General features: G+C 43.2%; 1 protein-coding gene across 1 annotated transcript in view; it reads right to left on the bottom strand.

Moving 5' to 3' along the window:
* CYTH3 (cytohesin 3) overlaps positions 1–14,944 on the bottom strand; it is a 69,237-nt gene extending 54,293 nt beyond the window's left edge. The window contains exon 1 of the mRNA XM_019637448.1: positions 14,926–14,944. Coding sequence (XP_019492993.1) covers position 14,926 — 1 coding nt within the window. The 5' untranslated portion in view covers positions 14,927–14,944. The remainder of the gene's footprint in view (positions 1–14,925) is intronic.
* Positions 14,945–19,661: the final 4,717 nt, after the last annotated feature.

Below are 19,661 nucleotides of genomic sequence, written 5' to 3'. Positions count from 1 at the left end.
TCGCCTGGGAAGAGCGCAATGATGGTGCCAACTTGGGCCAGTGAAGCAACATCCTCCACAACTAGATTGAAGAACAAGATGACAGCAACTTGTCTGTTCCCCTTCCCCCAATTCCCCAGCACTGTTCCCATTCCCCCAATTCCCCCAATAAAAATCTTTAAAAAAAAAAAAAAAGAACAAAGCAGAGTCAACCTGAAATCTACTTTCTATAATTAATATTTTTCAAAATCATACTTTCCCTCTGCCTCAAAAACTATATCCCCCCTCCTTTATTTTAGTTTGGCATGTGTTGCTCTTTCCTTTTTATTTATTATTGAACACTAACATGCAGGCCCAATTTTCCCCAAAAACAGAATGGCAGGTTCTTCTTAGGCTGCTGCTGGTTTGGTGGCTTTAAGCTGGAGGGCTGATGCATACATACATTGCACCACCCATTCATAGGTGGTCCAGCTTCAGGGAATTATCTCTGCAAGCCTGCTTCTCTGTGAATCGATCGTGTTGGTTCTGTGATCTAGCTTGTGTACAAAATTCTGCCTGGGGTGGCTTCCACTCCAGATAGATGGGGTGCTGTGCATGGTGCCAGGTTGCACGCTGAAGCACACGTGTCCCTCCCGGGTCAGCTGTTCCCGGATAGCATTGCTGCACAGAGCAGACCCACCCCGCATTCCTTGTGGTCACTCAGTACCACCAGGCCTCATTTTACCCTCTTCTCCCCCAAATTAGTAGAACCAATAGCATGTCCTCTTACATTTCTCTCCACAGAGCACTGAGTTCTCAGGGAATACAGTGATGAGTCAGGCCCCAGTACTTCTTCACCCTCATCCCATCTCTCATGATTCAGTTTTTCACTTTTTTTTCCTGTCATTTCCATCAGGTTCTGGTGATTCAAGGAAGGAGGCGGGGCAGGAAGTTAGACAAAAGCTACACTCAAGTCATATCTTCCTTATAAGTCTCCTGTGATCATTTTTAAAAGTTCTATCTTTCTTTTGGGGTCAGGAATATTTCTATACCATTTTTGTATTAAATTTTCATTCCTGCTGATGAGTTTTTTCATCTCTCTGGAGGTTCGTTGTCTGTATGTATTTTAAGGTGAGATACAGCTCGTTTCGTGGCTTGCTCTGGTGTTGTCCATGGGTACTTTTTCCCACTTGATTTCCCTCTTGAATGGGAACGTTCATTATGTTCTGTTCCATGAGCAAAGCCTCTCCACTGGCAGGCTTCACTTAGGATGAAAAGTCAGGGAACTAGCCTTTGGGCTGAAACGCCCCATAAGATAGAAGGAAAAAGCTTTACTCGGGGCGCTGGTACACACCCATGGAGCCCCAACACTACCCAGGCGGAGAATTCCATCTCTGTAAAGAAATACCTACCTACAGGTAAAACGCTATCAACTGTCTGCTTCAAAACCAACGGAGAGGAGAGCAGGGAGAGAACAGTCGGCACGGCGCCCTCGCAGCCGACGGAATCCTCCCATTTGCAGCAGCCGGCTTCTCCAGGCTTTACACGCCGCCGCTGCTCAGAGCAGGGCCTCTGAGGGGCTGCCAGGAGCGCCTGCTTGCTCCACAGCTTCCTTCTGCTTTATCTGTTTACAGGTATCCAATTTCTTGTTTCTTCCACAAGTCTGTAAAACTCTCTCCTCTACTAAAGGCCCCTTCCCGTCTCTGCCGCCAGAAGCTTCCTATCATTTGCTGGGATTCCAGGCTGAATGCAGGGATGAAAGCGTGGTCTCAGACGTCCAGCACGGGGCTCACACTGCCAAAGCCTTATGAGCCCCTGAGAAGTAGATCCTTCGTGCTTCTATTAACAGATTTCAGTACAGCTCCCTGGGAAACTCAGTTTCTTGAACCCACATATTGGTCTTCAGAAATGGCTCTGCTCTGGATGCAACTGTGCCTGACGTTATAAATTAAGGGAAGATGACAGCAAGGATTCGAGTCAGTCTTTCTCTGAATAATGAGGTTGGAAATAAACTTCAATTTTCTCAGTGGGAAGAACACACAGGCAAACCTAAAACCCTTCAAGACAGCACACAAGCCATAGATGCAACCACGTGACAAAGGTGAGCAAAACCTCTCCAACCACTCCATCACTAAAACCAACCCCACTTTCAAGTCCACTCACAGGAAAAACAGAGGTACTTTCTATTAAATCATGCTACAACATGGATGAATCTGCCAAGAGAAATAAATCAGACACAAAGACCACACATTCTATGATGCCATTTACATGAAATGTTCACAATAGGCAAATCCAGAGAGATAGTAGATGAGTAGTTGCCAGGGGTTGGGGAGAATGACTGCTATGGCGACAGGGTTTCTTTTGGAGGTGATGAAAATGCTCAAACATTAGGTTGTGGTGACAGTTATACAATTTTATCAACATACTAAAAACCACTGAATTGTGTACTTTCAAGGGGTGACTATTATGTTATGTGAATTACAGTTTAATTTTTTAAAAAGAGAATAGGTCTTTTATTACCACATCAGACTCAGCATTCACAATCCCTCATCCCTAGAACCACAGTAGATGAAACAATTCTTCAAGAGTACAAGGGTCTCTGATATCATATGGAGCGGCAAACCAATCACGTACAAATCTAAGAAGCTACCAGACTGTTCTTAAGTTAAAAAAAAAATCTGTGAGTAAAAATAAGGCAGGAGAGAAGTACAGGAGACATTTAAGAAGTTTCTCGAAGGGTTACAAAGCCATTTCTTTCAATGGGAGGCAGAAAATAGTAATTTATGAGAACCCAGGAGACTGAACCGTCCTAGTATAAACCAGCAAAGATTCTTCAAAATATCATTCACGCTGGTACAGATACAGCAGAGATCTGTGAAAAAGAACAAAGTTCTCTTAAATTTGTTCAGTGGTACTCATTTATTATATCCACCCAAGAGCCGCTGGTTTACTTTTCCTATAAAGTGTAAATAGCTTTAAGACAATGAACAATATTTTTGTGAATGATAAACATATTTATTACTGACACCCTGAACCACAGAAAGGTAAAAAGATCATCTAAAAATAGAGCATGGGATTTCAAGGAAACTTGTCCATAAAACCCAACCTAAACAGAACTTGGAAGATTACTACAGCACTGAATGGTTTCTTCACAGGCAGTGCTGGTCTCAAATAGCCCCCAAACAGGATGTCTGGCTACAATTAGAAGCAATCTGAGACATCTGAACTCCTTAACATAAAAAAAGAAAAACAAAATGTTCAAGACACACAAGTATGTGAAAAATCACTGGTCTTATGATAATTACATTTATTGCAAAAACTATTTTGAAACACATAATCCATCTTCTGCTTGAGGGTGAAGATATGAACTTGGTTCTCATAAGACAGAGTTGATCAAAGATGCAACACTTTTATAGCAATGACATCGAAGCGGACTGCAAATGTGAAATTTAATTTGACTGAGCTGCTGATTCTGTACTTATGAGTTCTCTGGTGAATGCATAAATCTGAGCACTACTGAACAGATCTAAGAAAGGACAATTCCCAGGTGGCTGCAACCTCTATGAAAGCGTGAAGGATATTCGGAGGAGTCCCGCGTGAGGAGGGTTAGGTCCTCTGGGCTCTGTCACTATTTTCTGCTTCCCAGTGAAAGCAGTACTCAGGTATAGTCTCTGGTTACATGGTTATATACACAATATGATTAAAAGGGAAAAACCAAAACGCCCGCAAGACTAGTCACAAACAAAATGAGTACTTCAGGGCGGATTCTAAATCAGCCATCTCAGAGGGAGACTCCTAGATCCTGCTGCTGTTTCGTGAATACTTTTATAGAGTGTCATTTTTTTTTCCCACCCTGCCCTTTCCTTTATTGAATTTTCATACAATGAGTTTGCTATGACCATCTCCGGAAATACTAACAAAAACAAAAAAAGTCACAGCTGGATCCTGTATTCGTCTCAGCTGCAGCTAAGAAGAAAAAAAAAGCCAATAGAAAAGCTCCGTTAAGCAAGGGAAGAAGAAGAAAAAGACCCGTTACTGAGAGATTTAAGGTTTGTTCCTCATCCAAGGATCTGGCAGTAAAAGCATCTCTTTTGTATTATGTAAATATAGCTTGTCTTACTAAATGTTCCAATTCTAAAGTTCATTTCTTTAGAAAGCCATGGCCAAGTATTAAAATAAAACCCTTACTACGTTAAGCCAGATAACTATCGCCTCCATATGGGGGCAGGACTAGCAAACCACTGTGTGTATCTGCTCCAAGTTCACCCACACACATATTCCACTGACATCTGAGCTGTTCAGTAACTGCTTTTGGTTACCAGTCTAATCCACATTTACCAAAAAACAAGAAAAATGAATGTGACTTTGACCTTGAATCAAGTAGATGACTTTAACATTTATAAAAATAAAAAATGATAGTAAAGAAACCAAAGTACTTCTCTCCTCTGTTTATACATGTAATCTAGACTATAGGATGCAAATAGTAGATAATGATATTAGGTAACAGGCCTGGACTATCCAAAAAAGTCACTGTTGCCACAAACAAAAATTTTTTTAAAGACATAACTAAATATAGGTGTAAGCCCTGATTAGAGTCTAGCTGGGCAAGAAAAATGGCTATAGAAGACGTTTTGAGAACTGGGGAAAGCACAATCTGGACTGCTTATGAAACGGTCTATGGGTTACTGTTTCTTAAGTTTGGTAACGGCTGTAGTTAAGTGAGAATGTCCTTAGGAGATGAATATTACGTACTTGGGGATAAACTGTTATGATGTATGTAACTTACTTTCAAATGGTTCAGCAAAAAAAAAAGTTGTAGTCTATATTAGAGAGAGAGAAAGCAAATGTGGCAAAATGTTAGCAATCGGTGAACTTTGGTGAAAGATCTATGGGTATTTGTTGCACTATTATTTCAATTTTTCTGTAGATTTGAAAATTTTCAAAACACAAAAGTTGGGGGAGAAAAGATACAATGATCATATTGCCAACCTTCAGTTCTAGTTCTTCCTAAACCCAAATACAACAGTAACTCTAAGGGCCGGCAAAGTGGCTCAGTTGGTTAAGAGCTCGCTCAAGAGTTTGAGCTCTGAGCAACAGTGGTTCGATGCCTGGCCCGAGCTGAGCAGCCACTGAGCTGCCAACAGGTGGCAGGATGGCTCAGCGGCCGGCTGAGTGGCATGATGGTTAAGAACTGGCTTGGGACGCCAGAGGGCCCCGGTTTGGATCCCACATACAAGGGCCAGTGACACTGCCCTCTACGGCTAAGATGCTGAACAACAGCTCAACCTGGAGCTGGGCTGCTGTGAGTCGCCGGCAACGGCGTAGGCTGCAGCTCCTGTGGCAGTAGGTTGTAGGTTGCCATGCGCTACCGTATGTAGCCAGCAGCCGCAGTGAGCGGCCGTCCAGAAGCCGGTGACTGATCTGCCTCACCTGGGAAGAGCGCAATGATGGTGACAAACTGGGCCAGTGAAGCAACGTCCTCTACAACTAGACTGAAGAACAAAAGGACAGCAACTTGTCTGTTCCCCTTCCCCCAATTCCCCAGTGCTGTTCCCATCCCTCAATTCCCCAATAAAAATCTTAAAAAAAAAAATCTTTAAAAAAAACACAAACAGTAACTCTGCTTAGTATACGAACATGGGCGAGGGGCTTAGTATGTTGATGACTGACAGTTTTTTGTGTGTGTGTTTTTTTTAAGATTTTATTGGGGAATTGGGGGAGGAGAACAGACAAGTTGCTGTCCTTTTGTTCTTCAGTCTAGTTGTGGAGGATGTTGCTTCACTAGCCCATGTTGGTACTGTGATCATTGCACTTTTCCTGGGTGAGGCAGTCGTTCACCAGTCATTGGATGGCCGCTCACGGTGGCTCACGGCAGCTCACGCCACCTGCCAGCTGCTTACGCTGGCTGCCAGCCATTCACAGTAGCCCATGGTAACCCACTGTAGCAGGGGCTGCAGCCTACAGCATCGCCAGTGACTCACAGCAGCCCGGCTCCAGGTTGAGCTGTTGTTCACCATCTTAGCTGTAGAGGGCGCAGCGTCATTGGCCCTCATATGGGATCTGAACCGGGGCCCTGCTGCTCAGAGCTGGCAACCCAAGCCAACTTTTAACCAATGCGCTACCCAGCTGGCCTGATGACTGACAGTTTTAAATGCCTACAAATTGGGGTTTTTGATAAATTCTTCATTACATAATTTCACTTGGGCTTTTAATGTCTATTTTATACACAAGATTGACACTTAAGGAGATTCAGTAACTTACACAATGACTCAAGGCTGGACGTGCCAGAGCTGCATATATTTACTTATAAATATGTCAAAAGCAAATAACAGTCAGGTCGGATGTTTAAACAACTTATGTGAAGTATACATAGAGACACAAATTCTCAGAACAAACCATTAACATTACAGTGGACTGCTTTCTGCCTTGAGCTGGGGAATTATCTGAAATATCCTCCAATGGCTGACCTGATACAGCAAACAGGCAACAACTGTGAAGTCTTTATTCCCAAAGACCACAAATGGGGAGGGGGCCCCTCCGATCCCACAGGACTCAGATTACTTGGGAAGGAATGGTCTTGTGGTTATCTCTGGCCTGACTCATCCCAACAGTCAGCCCTGAGAAGCACTGGCTGCGGACAAGGAAGGCAGCCTACCACCCGGCCTCGTGCTTCCGGGAATCCATGCTTCCAGATTCCAGTGAATGGATGAAAGTAACAGTCTCGGGTTGGGGGGGGGGCATGTCTAGGGGCATTAGGGAAAAAAGAGCTTCAATAAAACACATAGGAACAGCCTCATAACATTAAGGGCTACACTGAAGGGCAGACTCCCTTTCCAGCACCTGGGGAAGAGGCTCGGATTAGTATCACCACCCAACACTTGGCCTTCAATCTTTTTAACCAATGCAAGTTGGACTACCCCTGGCTTTAATTAAGGAAATGGTTCTCCCATCAAATACGTTCCTGAAATTCCCAGGCACCAGTCTCACCATGTTTAGTGATAGTGATTGCTGAAGTGACTAGAACAGTTCTGGGGGTTCTCTGCAAAAGGAGGCAGCAGGCGGCCAGAGGCAGGCCAGTGGCTCAGGGCAGGGCTCCGGCGCGCTCCCAACCTCAGCACTCCTGGGCAGGCCTGCACCCAACATATCGATTGCAGGAGGCTGGAAGGCCTGGGATGTAGACTTTTCTCTCAAGTGAGGTTGTTTATACCCTACCTCAAATCTTCAGGTGAAATGGAAAAGGGGACTAACACTTCTAATTCAGGGCGAGGCAGAACACTTCTGAAATAGTCTTTATTATCTCTAAATGCAGGAGAGTCTGCTCGCTACCAGGACTGTAACACTTTATGGGAAGACAGGCAAAAAGGGAGGGTCCCAGACTCTGTGCTGGAGGGGAAAAGGGTGGAGGTGACGTGGAAGGTACCAGACTTAAATCCTAACACCAAATGTCTAAGCACTAATAGCAGCAGAACCCAGGGGAAATATCCCAGTTTATGTTCTTTCCAGACTTAAAAAAATAACATTAGTCATGTTCTGCATATCCAGCCAAATTACTGGGCATCTGTGAGACAGAACCACTACTGGGGTTGCCAAACGAGCGTGGGACACACACATGTACCGGGACTCTGCTCCCTGTGCCTGCTCGCCACCAGGAGGGAACCCAACAGGAAAAGGTCTAACTTAAAGACCAGTCTGACCACAGGGAGGAAGGAGGCATCTGACTTTCTTTTGCAAAATAAACACATCATGGTAACCATCTGATTACTATACAGCTTTAAAATAACCACTACTTTCAATGAAAAAGTTAAGTTTTGGAAACACATTACTTTAGGGAATCCACAGCAGATATTCTGTGATTCCCAGAAAATGTAACATTTTAGAACACTTATCCAATCTTAATAAGATTCTTTTTACACAAGCCAATGAAAGGCATCATTTTCTTCTTGAGCTGTTTTGTGCTCTCGGGAGTGCAGTCATGTACTGAGTCCAAGTCCGCAATCACTGTCCTCCCACATGGGGAAGCGCGGCCTCAGCATGTGAACAGGCCACACATTTGAAAATCACTAACGTCGTCCAGTTTTCCCATACTCTTACACAAACAAAAATGAATTCATTTCTGTCTCAATTCAAAAAAATTTTAATCTAATTACTGAAACTTGGGGGAAAAATGTTCTTGATCATTTTATTTCCTCTCTGCTAAAAACTAAAAGGAAGTCCAGTCTTCTAACAGAATATTAAAAAGGCCAATGTCTGCCACTTTCAATTACTGCATTTTCAAAATATTCGTGTTAAATGTAATCCTAAGGAATTGCCAAATGAAACCATTCAGATTTGTAAGCATATGAAAATATATTGTTTTATTAAAAGCAGAGGAAAGTGTTAATTAAAAAAAATACACACACACACACACACACACACATATATATATATATATATATATATATATATATATATATATATAAAATCTAGCTCAGTTCTTAAAGTGCTAACTAGACATGCTTACTGAATACTTATGGAAGAGAAAAGAGGCTTTCTCTTTGCATTCTGGAGGTGAGATCCTTAGTGAGTGAATGAGGATGGAACCTGCCTGCTGCTACAGCCAGTCTCAGGCAAGATGTCTTGGCTCCTAGTTACAGCAAATCTCTACCCAGCCATGTAAACAAGGAGGAATTTACTGTCCAGCACAACAGGAAGTGTGGAGACAGGGAGGCTCCTGGGCCAGTGAAATCCAGCAACTCGACCACATGATCCATGGTCCAGCTGGTCATCTTCAGTGTGCGGGCTTGGAACGGGACCGACTTGAGGGACACTAGGAAGGAATGCAAGCTGGCTACCCAACCAGGCCTGAGAAGTCCAGCATAAGAAAGGAACCGTTTCGTCCTTGTTTATTGTCCTAAGAAGGAAGACACCTTTCTAAGAAGTACCCCGGCCAGCTGCCCTTCACAGCTCACTGGCCAGACCTAGGTCCCACACCCCTCCTCTGATCAGTGATAAGGAAAGAGATGACCTTGCCTGGTTTACACTGAAGGTTCACTCCCTCATGGTGATAAGTGTCCTTCCTATCAGTAGGCATCTGGACATATCAGGGTTCTTTACAAGGAAGAAAGGGGATGGATTTGTGGTAGGGCACTCTGTCACACAGAGTCAAACGCTGCCGTGACAATGGCCACAGGCTGCATGGCAACAGGCAACAGAGAATAATGCCAGTTGATTGATCCTTCCCCTAAAACGCCTAAATCCCGTTTTATGGTTTAAAACAACGGCTGTTATTTAAGTGTTACATCTTATAGAAAGGAAAGAAAATTTTAATATTTTTAAAAATCTATCTGCCACCCTAGCACTTAAATCAACTATGGAAAGAGCTAAATAGTTACTGCTTTAATGAATCCTCACATTATCAAATTGTGGTTTCAAAGAACCTCCAGAATGTAAAATAATAAATGCAACCCAGATGTTCACTAAAAAATGAAAACAAGATTGTTTTTACTTCATAGCAACCAAATAGGTCAACCCATTTCCTCCTCCAGAGAATTCTCAGAGGACCACAAACTCCACTCGAAGAGCATGTGTTTCATATGTATCTGTCCACAGAAAAAGGAAACTCTGCTGTCCAAAATAAACGGAGAATATTATATGTTCCCATGAAAGTGGATTTGAAAATTGCAGTAAAGCTGTATCTACAAGCTGCCAAACATCTGGATGAAAACTGGAAAAAAAAAATCACTAATTACCTTGATATTGGGAAGTACTTTTCAGTCATCATTAAAATGCCCGGTTTTATAGCAAACTGATGTTTTTATTTATTAATTACAGGAATAAGTTTTTCAAAAAGAACAGTACAGTAATTGAAAATAGAAAAAAAAGAAAGAGAAAATAGTCTTGAGTTTCAGATAGGAACTCATTTTCTCCTATTTGAACAGCATTCCTGGTGACTTATTGAAAACTAAGTCAGTTAAAAGTAAATTTGCTCTGTGAAAGTAAATTACAAAATCTTCTTAGCCAACTAAATTGACTCAGGTGAGTCTTTTCCAATATTTACATAATGCTGAAAGATATTAATGCAAAGTAAGAGCCTGCTGAACTGTCTCCAGCCAAATAAGACACTACAGAATCTTATGTCTATTCTGTCACGTCAGCTGGGGAACTGACACTAACTAAAAAACGTTTATAAGTTTAACTCCAAAAATCAGGATGGAAAGTCATGTATTTTCTACTCTCATTTAAATGATTTACTCTTTTCTCCCAACTTCAAAATATTATTATATTTTAAACAGCTTTTAGGATACTTTGATAAAACCTATTTTTTCATTTCACTTCAAAAGTTTCTATACTCCTATATTACAAATTGATAAACCTGCTTTCTAAAGGGTCTGCCAGTAACTTTTAAAAACTAATCTCTCTCCCAAAGTTATTTATACTGAGTGTGTGCATGCAAACAGCATTACTATTCTCACTCACCTGACATGAATTATTGTTGGCTCTCTATCAAAATAATCTATTGAGAAATGTGTTGTTAGTTATCTTCCCTTACTGAGCCCTCACCAGTCTGGCCTGGCCTCTAGTCTCATCACATGGCAAACTTCCATTCAAGGGCCCACACTCTTCCTTCAGCAAGGAACGACCCCTCCCCACTTTCTCTTTAGCCCACTCCAGTCTAGCTTGCTCCCTACCTTTCACCAAACTGGGGTGGGGTTTTTTGGTTTATTTTTAAGTCTCCAAATCCAGTAGACACTTCTGTATCCTCATTTTAATTCACCCCTGCTCCTCCCTTAACGTCTGCAATACCACACAAACTTAAAAGTTTCCTCTACTCACTGGTTACCATTTCTCATCTCTTTTATAGGGTTGTTCTCAGTCCTGGGATTTTTCTCCTTTCTCTCAACTCTGCCCCCTAAGTGATCTCATTCATCCATTCCCATGAATTAAAATAATTTAAAGTCTTCCTAATGTTTATCTTCTACCCAGAATGGTCTTCTAAGTAGCAGACTCAACACAGCTACTGCCTTCCTACCATCTCCACCGGATCTCTCACGAATAAGTCCAATTTTGAATATTGAAACTGAGCTCCCAGGATTCCATTTCCAGTGAAAGCTGACTGGTTTGCTGCAGACCAACCCTTCTGTCAAGGACAACTTAAAAAGCTGAACAAATTATAAAAAACTGTTTGAAGGTATCGGAGAGCTGCCAATACCATGAGGACTTAGGAAACCAAGAACCCAGAGAGCCTGTGCAGAAAGGTGAGCCCCAAAATCTGAATGACTTTTCTCTGAGACATTTGCCCATTCACAGCAGAATCTCCAGCAATCTTAGGAGACTAGAAGGACAAAACTTAGAGTTGAAGGGCTGCCAAGTACAAGAGGCCCTGGTACCACCCAGACTCTCAGCTGGGACCACCAAAGAGCTGTGTCCTAGGAGAAGGGTAAACCAAAAACAAACCAATGCTCATGATTTTAAAATGGCATTTCCCTACTTTAAACTGCCTGCCAGAAGCTCTCTTGAGGAACACAGCCAGAGTCTCAAATTATCACAAGTTTCCATATATATTGTCTACAATTCAATTAAAGCTTAACAAGCAATCTAAAGTCAAGATCACATGACTGAAAACCCAGGGTAAAACAGATAATATACTCATAGGATAATATCCAAATTTTGAAGTTACAATAACTGTGATTAACAGTTGAAAAGATGAAAATTTTCAGCAAGTTGGAATCTAAAAAATAAAAATCATGAAAACTGAAAAAGGCAATAACTAAATTAAGAACTCAATAGATGGATCTAATAGCAGATTAGACAGAGCTGAAGAAAGGATTAACATACTAGAATATAGGTCAGAAGGAAATATAGAGTGAAGCAAGCATGAAGAGAAAAGAATGAACACAGAAAAGAGTCTGAGAGACATATAGGACATGATAAAAAGGGAGGGTTTGAAAAGAAGAGAGAGGAAATGAGCCAAAGTAATGAATAAAGAGATAATGACCAATAATTCTCCAAATCTAACATAAGATCAAGTCTTGTCAGGGCACTACCAAAAACAGAAACACCACCAATCAATCCCAAGCAAGACAGACTCAAAACCACATCTGGACACATCACATTAACAGCTGAAAGCCAAAGGCAAAGAGAACACTCTTAAAAATAGTCAAAGACAATACCTTCAAAAGAACAAGACAGAGCTGATTTCTCAACAGAAGCAAAGGAGGCCAGAAAGCAAAGAAATGACATGTCAAAGCACCATGAGAAGTTAACTTGATAACCTACAAATGTACACCTAAAGAAAATATCCTCAAAAGCAAGGGCAAAATAATGACACTTTTGACAAAAAACAAACGGACCCTCCAGATGGTTTCCTCCTAGCCCCCCTTCCCAAAGCTGCCCTTTATCACTGAGCAGCAGCCCCTTCTGCAGTCACACAAGCTAGAAACCTAGAAGTCAGCTTTGATTCCTACAGTCCCTTCACCTGGAACCACTAAGCTGTCAGGTCCATTTGATTCTCCAAAAATGCATCACTCATAAAGCGATGCAAATTAAAACAATACATCACTTCTTACTCATGAGACAAATGCCAAGAGTTGGTTAGGATGCTGAGATTGCTCCTAATAAGAAAGCAATCTGGCAGTATCTGGGGAAACCAAAAGCAAACCTGTAACCCACAATTGCCATTCTAGAGATATATACTCAGAAAAACTTCCATACGTTTGTAAAAGGAAACAAGCCTAAGGAGTTCACCTCAGTATTGTTTGTAGCAACAATGTATAATCAACACAAAAATCCAACAGGACAAGGTAAATAAAATGTTACAGTAGTTAAAATAAACAGGGTCTATTTATAACAACATGGATAATCTCAAATGAGAGCTGCAAAACATTACATACAGTATGATAGTATTTTTGTCATTTTTTTAAAGCAAACCCAAGAGACCTATATATTTTTTATGGACACACTGTTAAAATATGAAAAATAGCAGAAGACCCACATCAAATTCATAATGGTTGCCTTTAGGAAATACAAAAGTAAGGAGGGGAGTTGGACCAGAAATTGCTCGAGAAAGGTGACTTCAACGTCATTCAGTTTGTATTAACAAGCATTTACTGAAGGCGTATTATGCACTATGTTCCAGATCTTGGAGGAATAGCAGTGAATAAAAGCAGACAATATTTCTGCTTTCAAAGAACTTATATTCTAAGAGAGAAGAGACAAACAATGAACAAATATGTAATAAGGAAGGGGTGGTAAGTGCTAAGAGAAATATAAAGTTGGGAAAGGGGAAAGAGTGACAATGAGGGGCTATTTTAGACAGGTTGGTCAACGAAGGCCTCTGTGGTAAGGAGACACTGGAACAGAAACCTGAATGTGGCAAGGAAGCACGACATGCAGACCGTGAAGGGAAGCAACCGTGGGAACAGCAAGTGCAAAAGCACTGAGGCACAGGTGTGCTTGGCAAGTTCGCAGAATTGGTGACAAGAACGATGGAAATGTCAGAGAGCAGGAGATGAGAGCAGGGGCCAAGGACAGCCCCCAAGGTAAGAACAGTGTTTATGTTTTTAAAAGGTTATGAAAAAGAATTTGTGACAGACTGTATGTGGACTACAAAGCTGAAAATATTTACTATCTGGCCCTTTCATAAAAAAAGCTGCAGCCCCCTGAACTGGAGCACATGGACCCTACACTGTGGGGCCCTCTGGACCACAGTTACGTCAGTGGAAAGCATTCGGAATAAGAATTCTGAAGACAGCACACACTTCGAGAGAGGAGTGACATGATCTGTTTTAAAGGGATCACTCTGACTGCTGTGGAGACAAGGACGACAGCAGGGCGAACGGAAGAAGGCTAAGGCAAAAGAAGTGAACGATGGCACCAAACTTTGGCCTCAGCATGGAGAGAACAATGCTGCCATATGCTGAGGTGGAGACTTATCTGTAATGCTTTAGATATATATATATTTTTAAGATTTTATTGGGGAATCGGGGAAGAGGGTCAGACAAGTTGCTGTCCTTTTGTTCTTCAGTCTAGTTGTGGAGGACGTTGCTTCACTGGCTCATGTTGGTATTATCATTGCGCTCTTCTGGGGTGAGGCAGTCGCTTGCCAGCCATTGGACGGCCGCTCACGGTGGCTCAAAGCAGCTCATGAAAACTCACGCCAGCTGCCGGCCAGCCCCACTGCAGCCTACACCATGGCCAGTGATTCACGGCAGCCCAGTTCCAGGTTGAGCTGTTGTTCACCATCTTAGCTGTAGAGGACAAGCGTCACTGGCCTTCATGTGGGATCCGAACCCGGGCCCTGCTGCTCAGAGCTGGTGTCCCAAGTCAACTCCTAACCAACACGCCACTCAGCCTGCCTCACTTTAGATATATTTTTTAAGAACTAAAACAATGTGACAGAACATTAACAACTATTATATTAATTCTGACTAATGGTGACATGAGTGTTTCGTTGTTTTCTGTACTTTTCTGTATTTATAAAGATTTGCCATATATATAATCTTTCCCTCATTTTTGCCATGGCCACCAACCAGCACACTGCTATAACTCTCACCTGAACCCCTGCAACGGCTTCCTCATTGGTGTCCCCATGTCCTCACTTCCCCTCCTCCAATCCATTCTCCACTCAGTAGCCAAGAACACTCTTCTTAAAAAAGCAGGTATACAGTGGTTAGGAATATGGCCTCTGTGGCCAAAACGCCTGCATTCAAATCTCAGCTCTACCACCAACTAGCTGTGAAATTTGAAGCAAGTTACTTAACTTCCCTGTGCCTGTTTTCCATTTTCATCTGTAAATGGTGATAATATTAAGTACCTAAGAGAGTTATTTTGAAGAGTAAATAGGTTAAGATATGTAAATTGCACAGGAGAGAACCTGACACGGAGAGCATTTTGTAAATACTAGCTAAAATTAATGAAATGTAAATCAAATGTTATTTCCCTGCTTAAAATTCTTCCTTACTCAGAATAGAATGTGCATCCCTTACTTACTGAAACTGCCTGGGATGGCCTGGGTCCCTCTTTCCCCCTTCCTTCTCTGTTCCAGCCACACACAGCTGCTTTCAATCCTCTAGGCGCACTCAGCTCCTCACAGCCCAGGGCCCGTCCCTCTGCCCTGTCCACATCAGGTTGAGCTGACAGAGCCGTTCCTCCAGGAGGCCCCGCCCCACGGCCCCACCCACCCTCACTCCTCCCGCCCTACCCATCCTCAGTTTCCTTCAACACTCAGCATAATTTGCAATTATTTTACATATCTGTTTCCCTTTTTTGTCTGTCTCCCATCTAAACAAAAGCTCCATGAACAGAGGAAATTCACCTGCCTTATTCACAATTCACCCTTGTGCCAAGCACAGGACCTGGCATTTGGCAGGGGTGCTATCAATACTTGTTATATCAATAAATGTCCTGGAAGAGAAGACACTCTAAACACACTCTAAAAGCACCTCTATGTCACTTTTTTAAACATTGTTAATGTCTATGCACTGAAAAAACAGGCAATGTATTTTATAACTTTCTGCATTTTATATTAATTGCATTATTTAACATATAAAAATTCTCTCAAAAAAGGTGTTTTCTTATCAGCATACTACTGTTCTGTGAAACTGTTTTCCCATTTTGGAAAAAGTGAAGACTGACTTAAACTTTTAATTTCGAAAAATAAAAAGACATATATCTAACCTGCTCAGTTCCTATCACCCTCCCGAACAGGTAACCATTGTCATTAGCTCCTTGTTGAGCCTTCCCCAGAACTTTCATGCATGTGCAAGCACTTCCTTTCTTTTTTAAAAACACAAAAATGGTGCCATATAATGCACGTTTTCCTACATTTTGCTTTTATAACTTAGTAAAATATTTGGAGGTCTTTCCATATCAATTCACAAAAAGCTTCCTGGCTCCTTTCTACAACTTCACTCACCATCCGGGCACAGTAAGATTTTATCTGATGAGTCTCCTGCTGATGGACACCTGGGTTACTGTCCACCTCTCACTATTACAAACAAAGCAGTAAAAACTCTCATACCTATGGTATCTCACACATGCCCAAATACATCTGCAGGTAAATTCCTAGAAATGGTATTGCTGGGTCAAAGGAGTCATACACTTGTCATTTTAAAAGCCGCTGCCCAATGCCCCTGGATCTATCGGGGTCCAACCAGAGAAACAGAGGTCCTCTAAGGAGTTGAAATAGAGGGAATTTCATAAAAGGAATTGGTTACACGCATGATGGACAAGCTGAGAAGTCAAACAAGAAATGGAAAGACAACCCATAGATCAGCAAAAGCCACTGCTACTACCTCTAAACTGCAGGGTCATAGGGAAAAGGCATTTCCAAAGCTCAGAGGGGTTGGTCAGCGGGCAGAAGCTGGAGCCAAAAGACCAGGCAACTGCCAGAGACACTGAGGCAGAATGAGAGGACAGAGAATCTAGTTTCTCCCTTCCTCCTGCCATCCAATTTCCAACTAGTGGTGTCCACTGGCCAAACAAACCCCAAGCGAGCTGACCCCAGGGCCTGGGGAAAGTTCCTGCAGGGTGAGTCCCTCTGCAGGGGAAGGGCAAGCGATGGGTCTGAGCCAACAGGACACAGGCTGGCACTGTCTCAAGAGCTGTAACTATTAATATAATAATTTACACTCCCGTCGCCAATAGATGGTTTCAAACACGGGGGTTATCGCTCGCCTGACAGGTGAAACCCGGGATCTCAACTTGGTGGTAATTTATACTTCATTGAATGAGCCTGGGCATAATCTTTTCACATGAAGCACAGACTTAACCCTTGTCTACACAGGCTGGGGAGGGGAGATGGGGCTGGAATAGAGAAGGGAAAGCCAGTGAAGTTATTCACCTCATCTGCCACAGATGGTCCATTCAGGAACATCAGACAGATTCCCAATCTGAGCATTAAGACGGTGGCAATGAGCCAAAGTAGCCAGTCACCTGCCAAGTTGAGACGTCTCTCAAGAACTGTTTTAGAAAAACTGAATGGCAACCAAGCCCCAAAGGAATTAAAAATACCTTAACTATACTCTGCACACATTACAAGTAACAATGTGTTCTTGTAATCTTGTACCCCCCACTTGTTCCTCCTTAGAACTGCCTTCCAACCATTCATATCACCATCCTCTCTCCTTATCTGGCATTGAAAGAACAAATAATAATACCCGGGACAAAAATTTAAATTAGAAAAACAGCAAGCAGGAACCATTTTTAAAGTCTTTTAACTCAATCAGCACATTAGCAAAAAAAGAGCTTTTAAATTATCTTTCACCCCTGCTGTAACTGTTTGAGTAGATTATTTACCCTATCTTGTAAACAAGCTGAAACTGACTTCCCCATATACAGTTCAGTTTTGTACTATACTAAAAATATACCCCCAAAAAGTTATGTTTTACAATTGGCTGACAAATGACTGGCAACTGAAATTATTCTCTTCCCAAGGGCTGAACTTTATTTTTAAAAACATGTAATTTAAAGTAAAGCACTTTTTAGAAATATAAATAGTAGTAATAACTAAAGAACTGTAAAAAGGTATGTTAACTTCAAAACCTCCAAATATAAGCATACCAAATTTATACAATAATGAATAATGACTCATTTCAAAACTCTTAAGATTTTCACTTATTTAAAAATATACTCATTCTAAGATTGCCAAACATATTTCAAGTATCTTCCATAATTCAAGAAAGAAAGATCTTAATAAACCTTATCAGTAAAGGTTTAACACTGTTTTCCAGCACCTAGCATGCTCCCTGGCATTTTAGTAGACAATCAATAATCAATATCTGTTCATTACTGACTGTTCCAGTGAGGTAAATTAAATCATACATTAAAACAAGCATTCTCTTTTCCTACTGCAGAGTAAATTTTAATAAGTTTTTTGTTCAAGTGTGAAAGTAAAACACATCACTCCAGAAACTTGGAAAATATAAAAACTAAGAAAATAAAGCATTCATAGTATCAACCAGTTTTTACACTGCTTAGCTCATGATGTATAAAACTGCTTATTTTTAACAGCTGTAAAACAATTCATCCAATAAACTGCCCATCATTTACCTCACCAGCCTCCTATTAGGCACTGCTGTTTCCAATTTTCTACTATTACAGGGTAACTAACGCACATCTTCACGCATGAGATCTATATTTTTTTAATTCGAGACTGTCTTCCCAGAGGAGATATTAAGAGCCCAGAGAAAGTCTTCCAACTTGGGATACTTCATACCACCCTTCGTTCTAGTGCTCAAGGCCTACAAACTGCTGCGGCCCGCTGGCTCCCTTTTCTTAATCTTGAAACCTGCTTTTACCTTCAAGCTTTCTACAGTGCGGAACTCAGAAACCCCTTCCGAACAAGATCGCCACACCAGCTGGCTCCCTTGACTGTAATGGCAAACGCTTCCATTTTACAGTTCTTTGTCTTTATTTTCTAAAAAGGGAAAACTGGTCTGCCTGTTGGTACCCAAATTGTGAGGGGCAGGAAGCAAGGCATTTCGAGTCCAGGGCTCAGTCTCCAGACAGCCAGCCTGGCTGTAGGAGGGTTTGCAACGGGGCTCCTTCTTTCCACAGCACTTTCTTTCACAAACACCACACCCACTCGGTGCCACAGCGCTACCCCTCCCTTTCAACCATGAGAACTGAACTCGCCAAATGCCACCACTGCTGCCAACTTCCCACCATCACAGCCGCATCGCTTCTTCGGGCACACACATTCCCCCGCCCCGAGCGGCACTTAAATTCTAGAAGGCACCTTGATTTTAACCAACTACTTCATCCTGAGCGTTCAACGCCGCGGAGTCTGACAGGCAGCTGCGCCCAGCAGCCTGTAATTAGGGTGTGTTTTTTTTTTCAGGACGCTCCCTTATTACCAGGGGTTGTGATGACTCGGCCTGTCAGCAAAAAGGAGGTCTTCCACGCTGCGAGGACCTCGACTTCGGGCGTCCCGGTGATAAAGCGAGGGGTGTTAACCCTTTGCTTTCCACGCACGGCCCACTCCACACACAGACAAGTGGCTCGAATGTTTTAAAGTCGTAGTTCGCAGCAATGACACGACAGTCATTTGCACTAAAGAATGTGCCACAAACGCGAATGTTCCAGCGAGCGGGAGCCGCGCGTCAGGCGGGCGGCTGGTCTTCTGGCCCCGGCTCCGCGCGAGCGGCGGCTCCCGCCTCCTTTTCTGCTGAGTCGCTAACGTTTCCTAGTTCACAAAATGCTCACGCTGCCCCCCTCCTCGTTTCAGCGACCCCACCGGCCGCTTCTGACCTGAAGCCAAGCACACGGTCACGACTCTCCCCCCTCTCCCCCCACCCGCCTCTCCCGGACCCCGAGGACCCCCAATGCAAAACTTTCCCCTCCCTGCTCCCCAGGGATTCCCTCGCTTCCCGGCACCCGAGAAAAGACGCTGACAGGGTGGTCCTCCTGCGGTGGGGCCCCGGAGGGCACTGACGCCCTTGGCGACAAGCAGCGGGGACGGCCGCTCCCCAGGTCCCCCGCCCCAGGAGAGGGACCCCCCCGAGCCCTGACGCCAGACTCCGAGCGGCCCCCGTCGTCGGGCGGCCCCGGCCTTGCCCCGGACCCTCGCCCGGGCTCGGCGGCAGTGCCGCCCGCCCCCTCCCCACGGCGCCCGGACCCCCGCCTCGGTCTCCGGGCCCTGCGCGCTGCGGGCCTCGGCGGTCGCCAGCCGGCACCAGCGCTGCCCGGACCCCGTCTCCTCAGGCGGACCCCGACCTCAGACCCCG

Source organism: Hipposideros armiger, unplaced genomic scaffold (genome assembly GCF_001890085.2).
Source record: "Hipposideros armiger isolate ML-2016 unplaced genomic scaffold, ASM189008v1 scaffold_33, whole genome shotgun sequence".
Taxonomy (NCBI): Eukaryota; Metazoa; Chordata; class Mammalia; order Chiroptera; family Hipposideridae; genus Hipposideros; species Hipposideros armiger.
The sequence above is the reverse complement of the archived record's forward strand: the minus strand, read 5'-3'. Positions and strand labels throughout refer to the sequence as shown.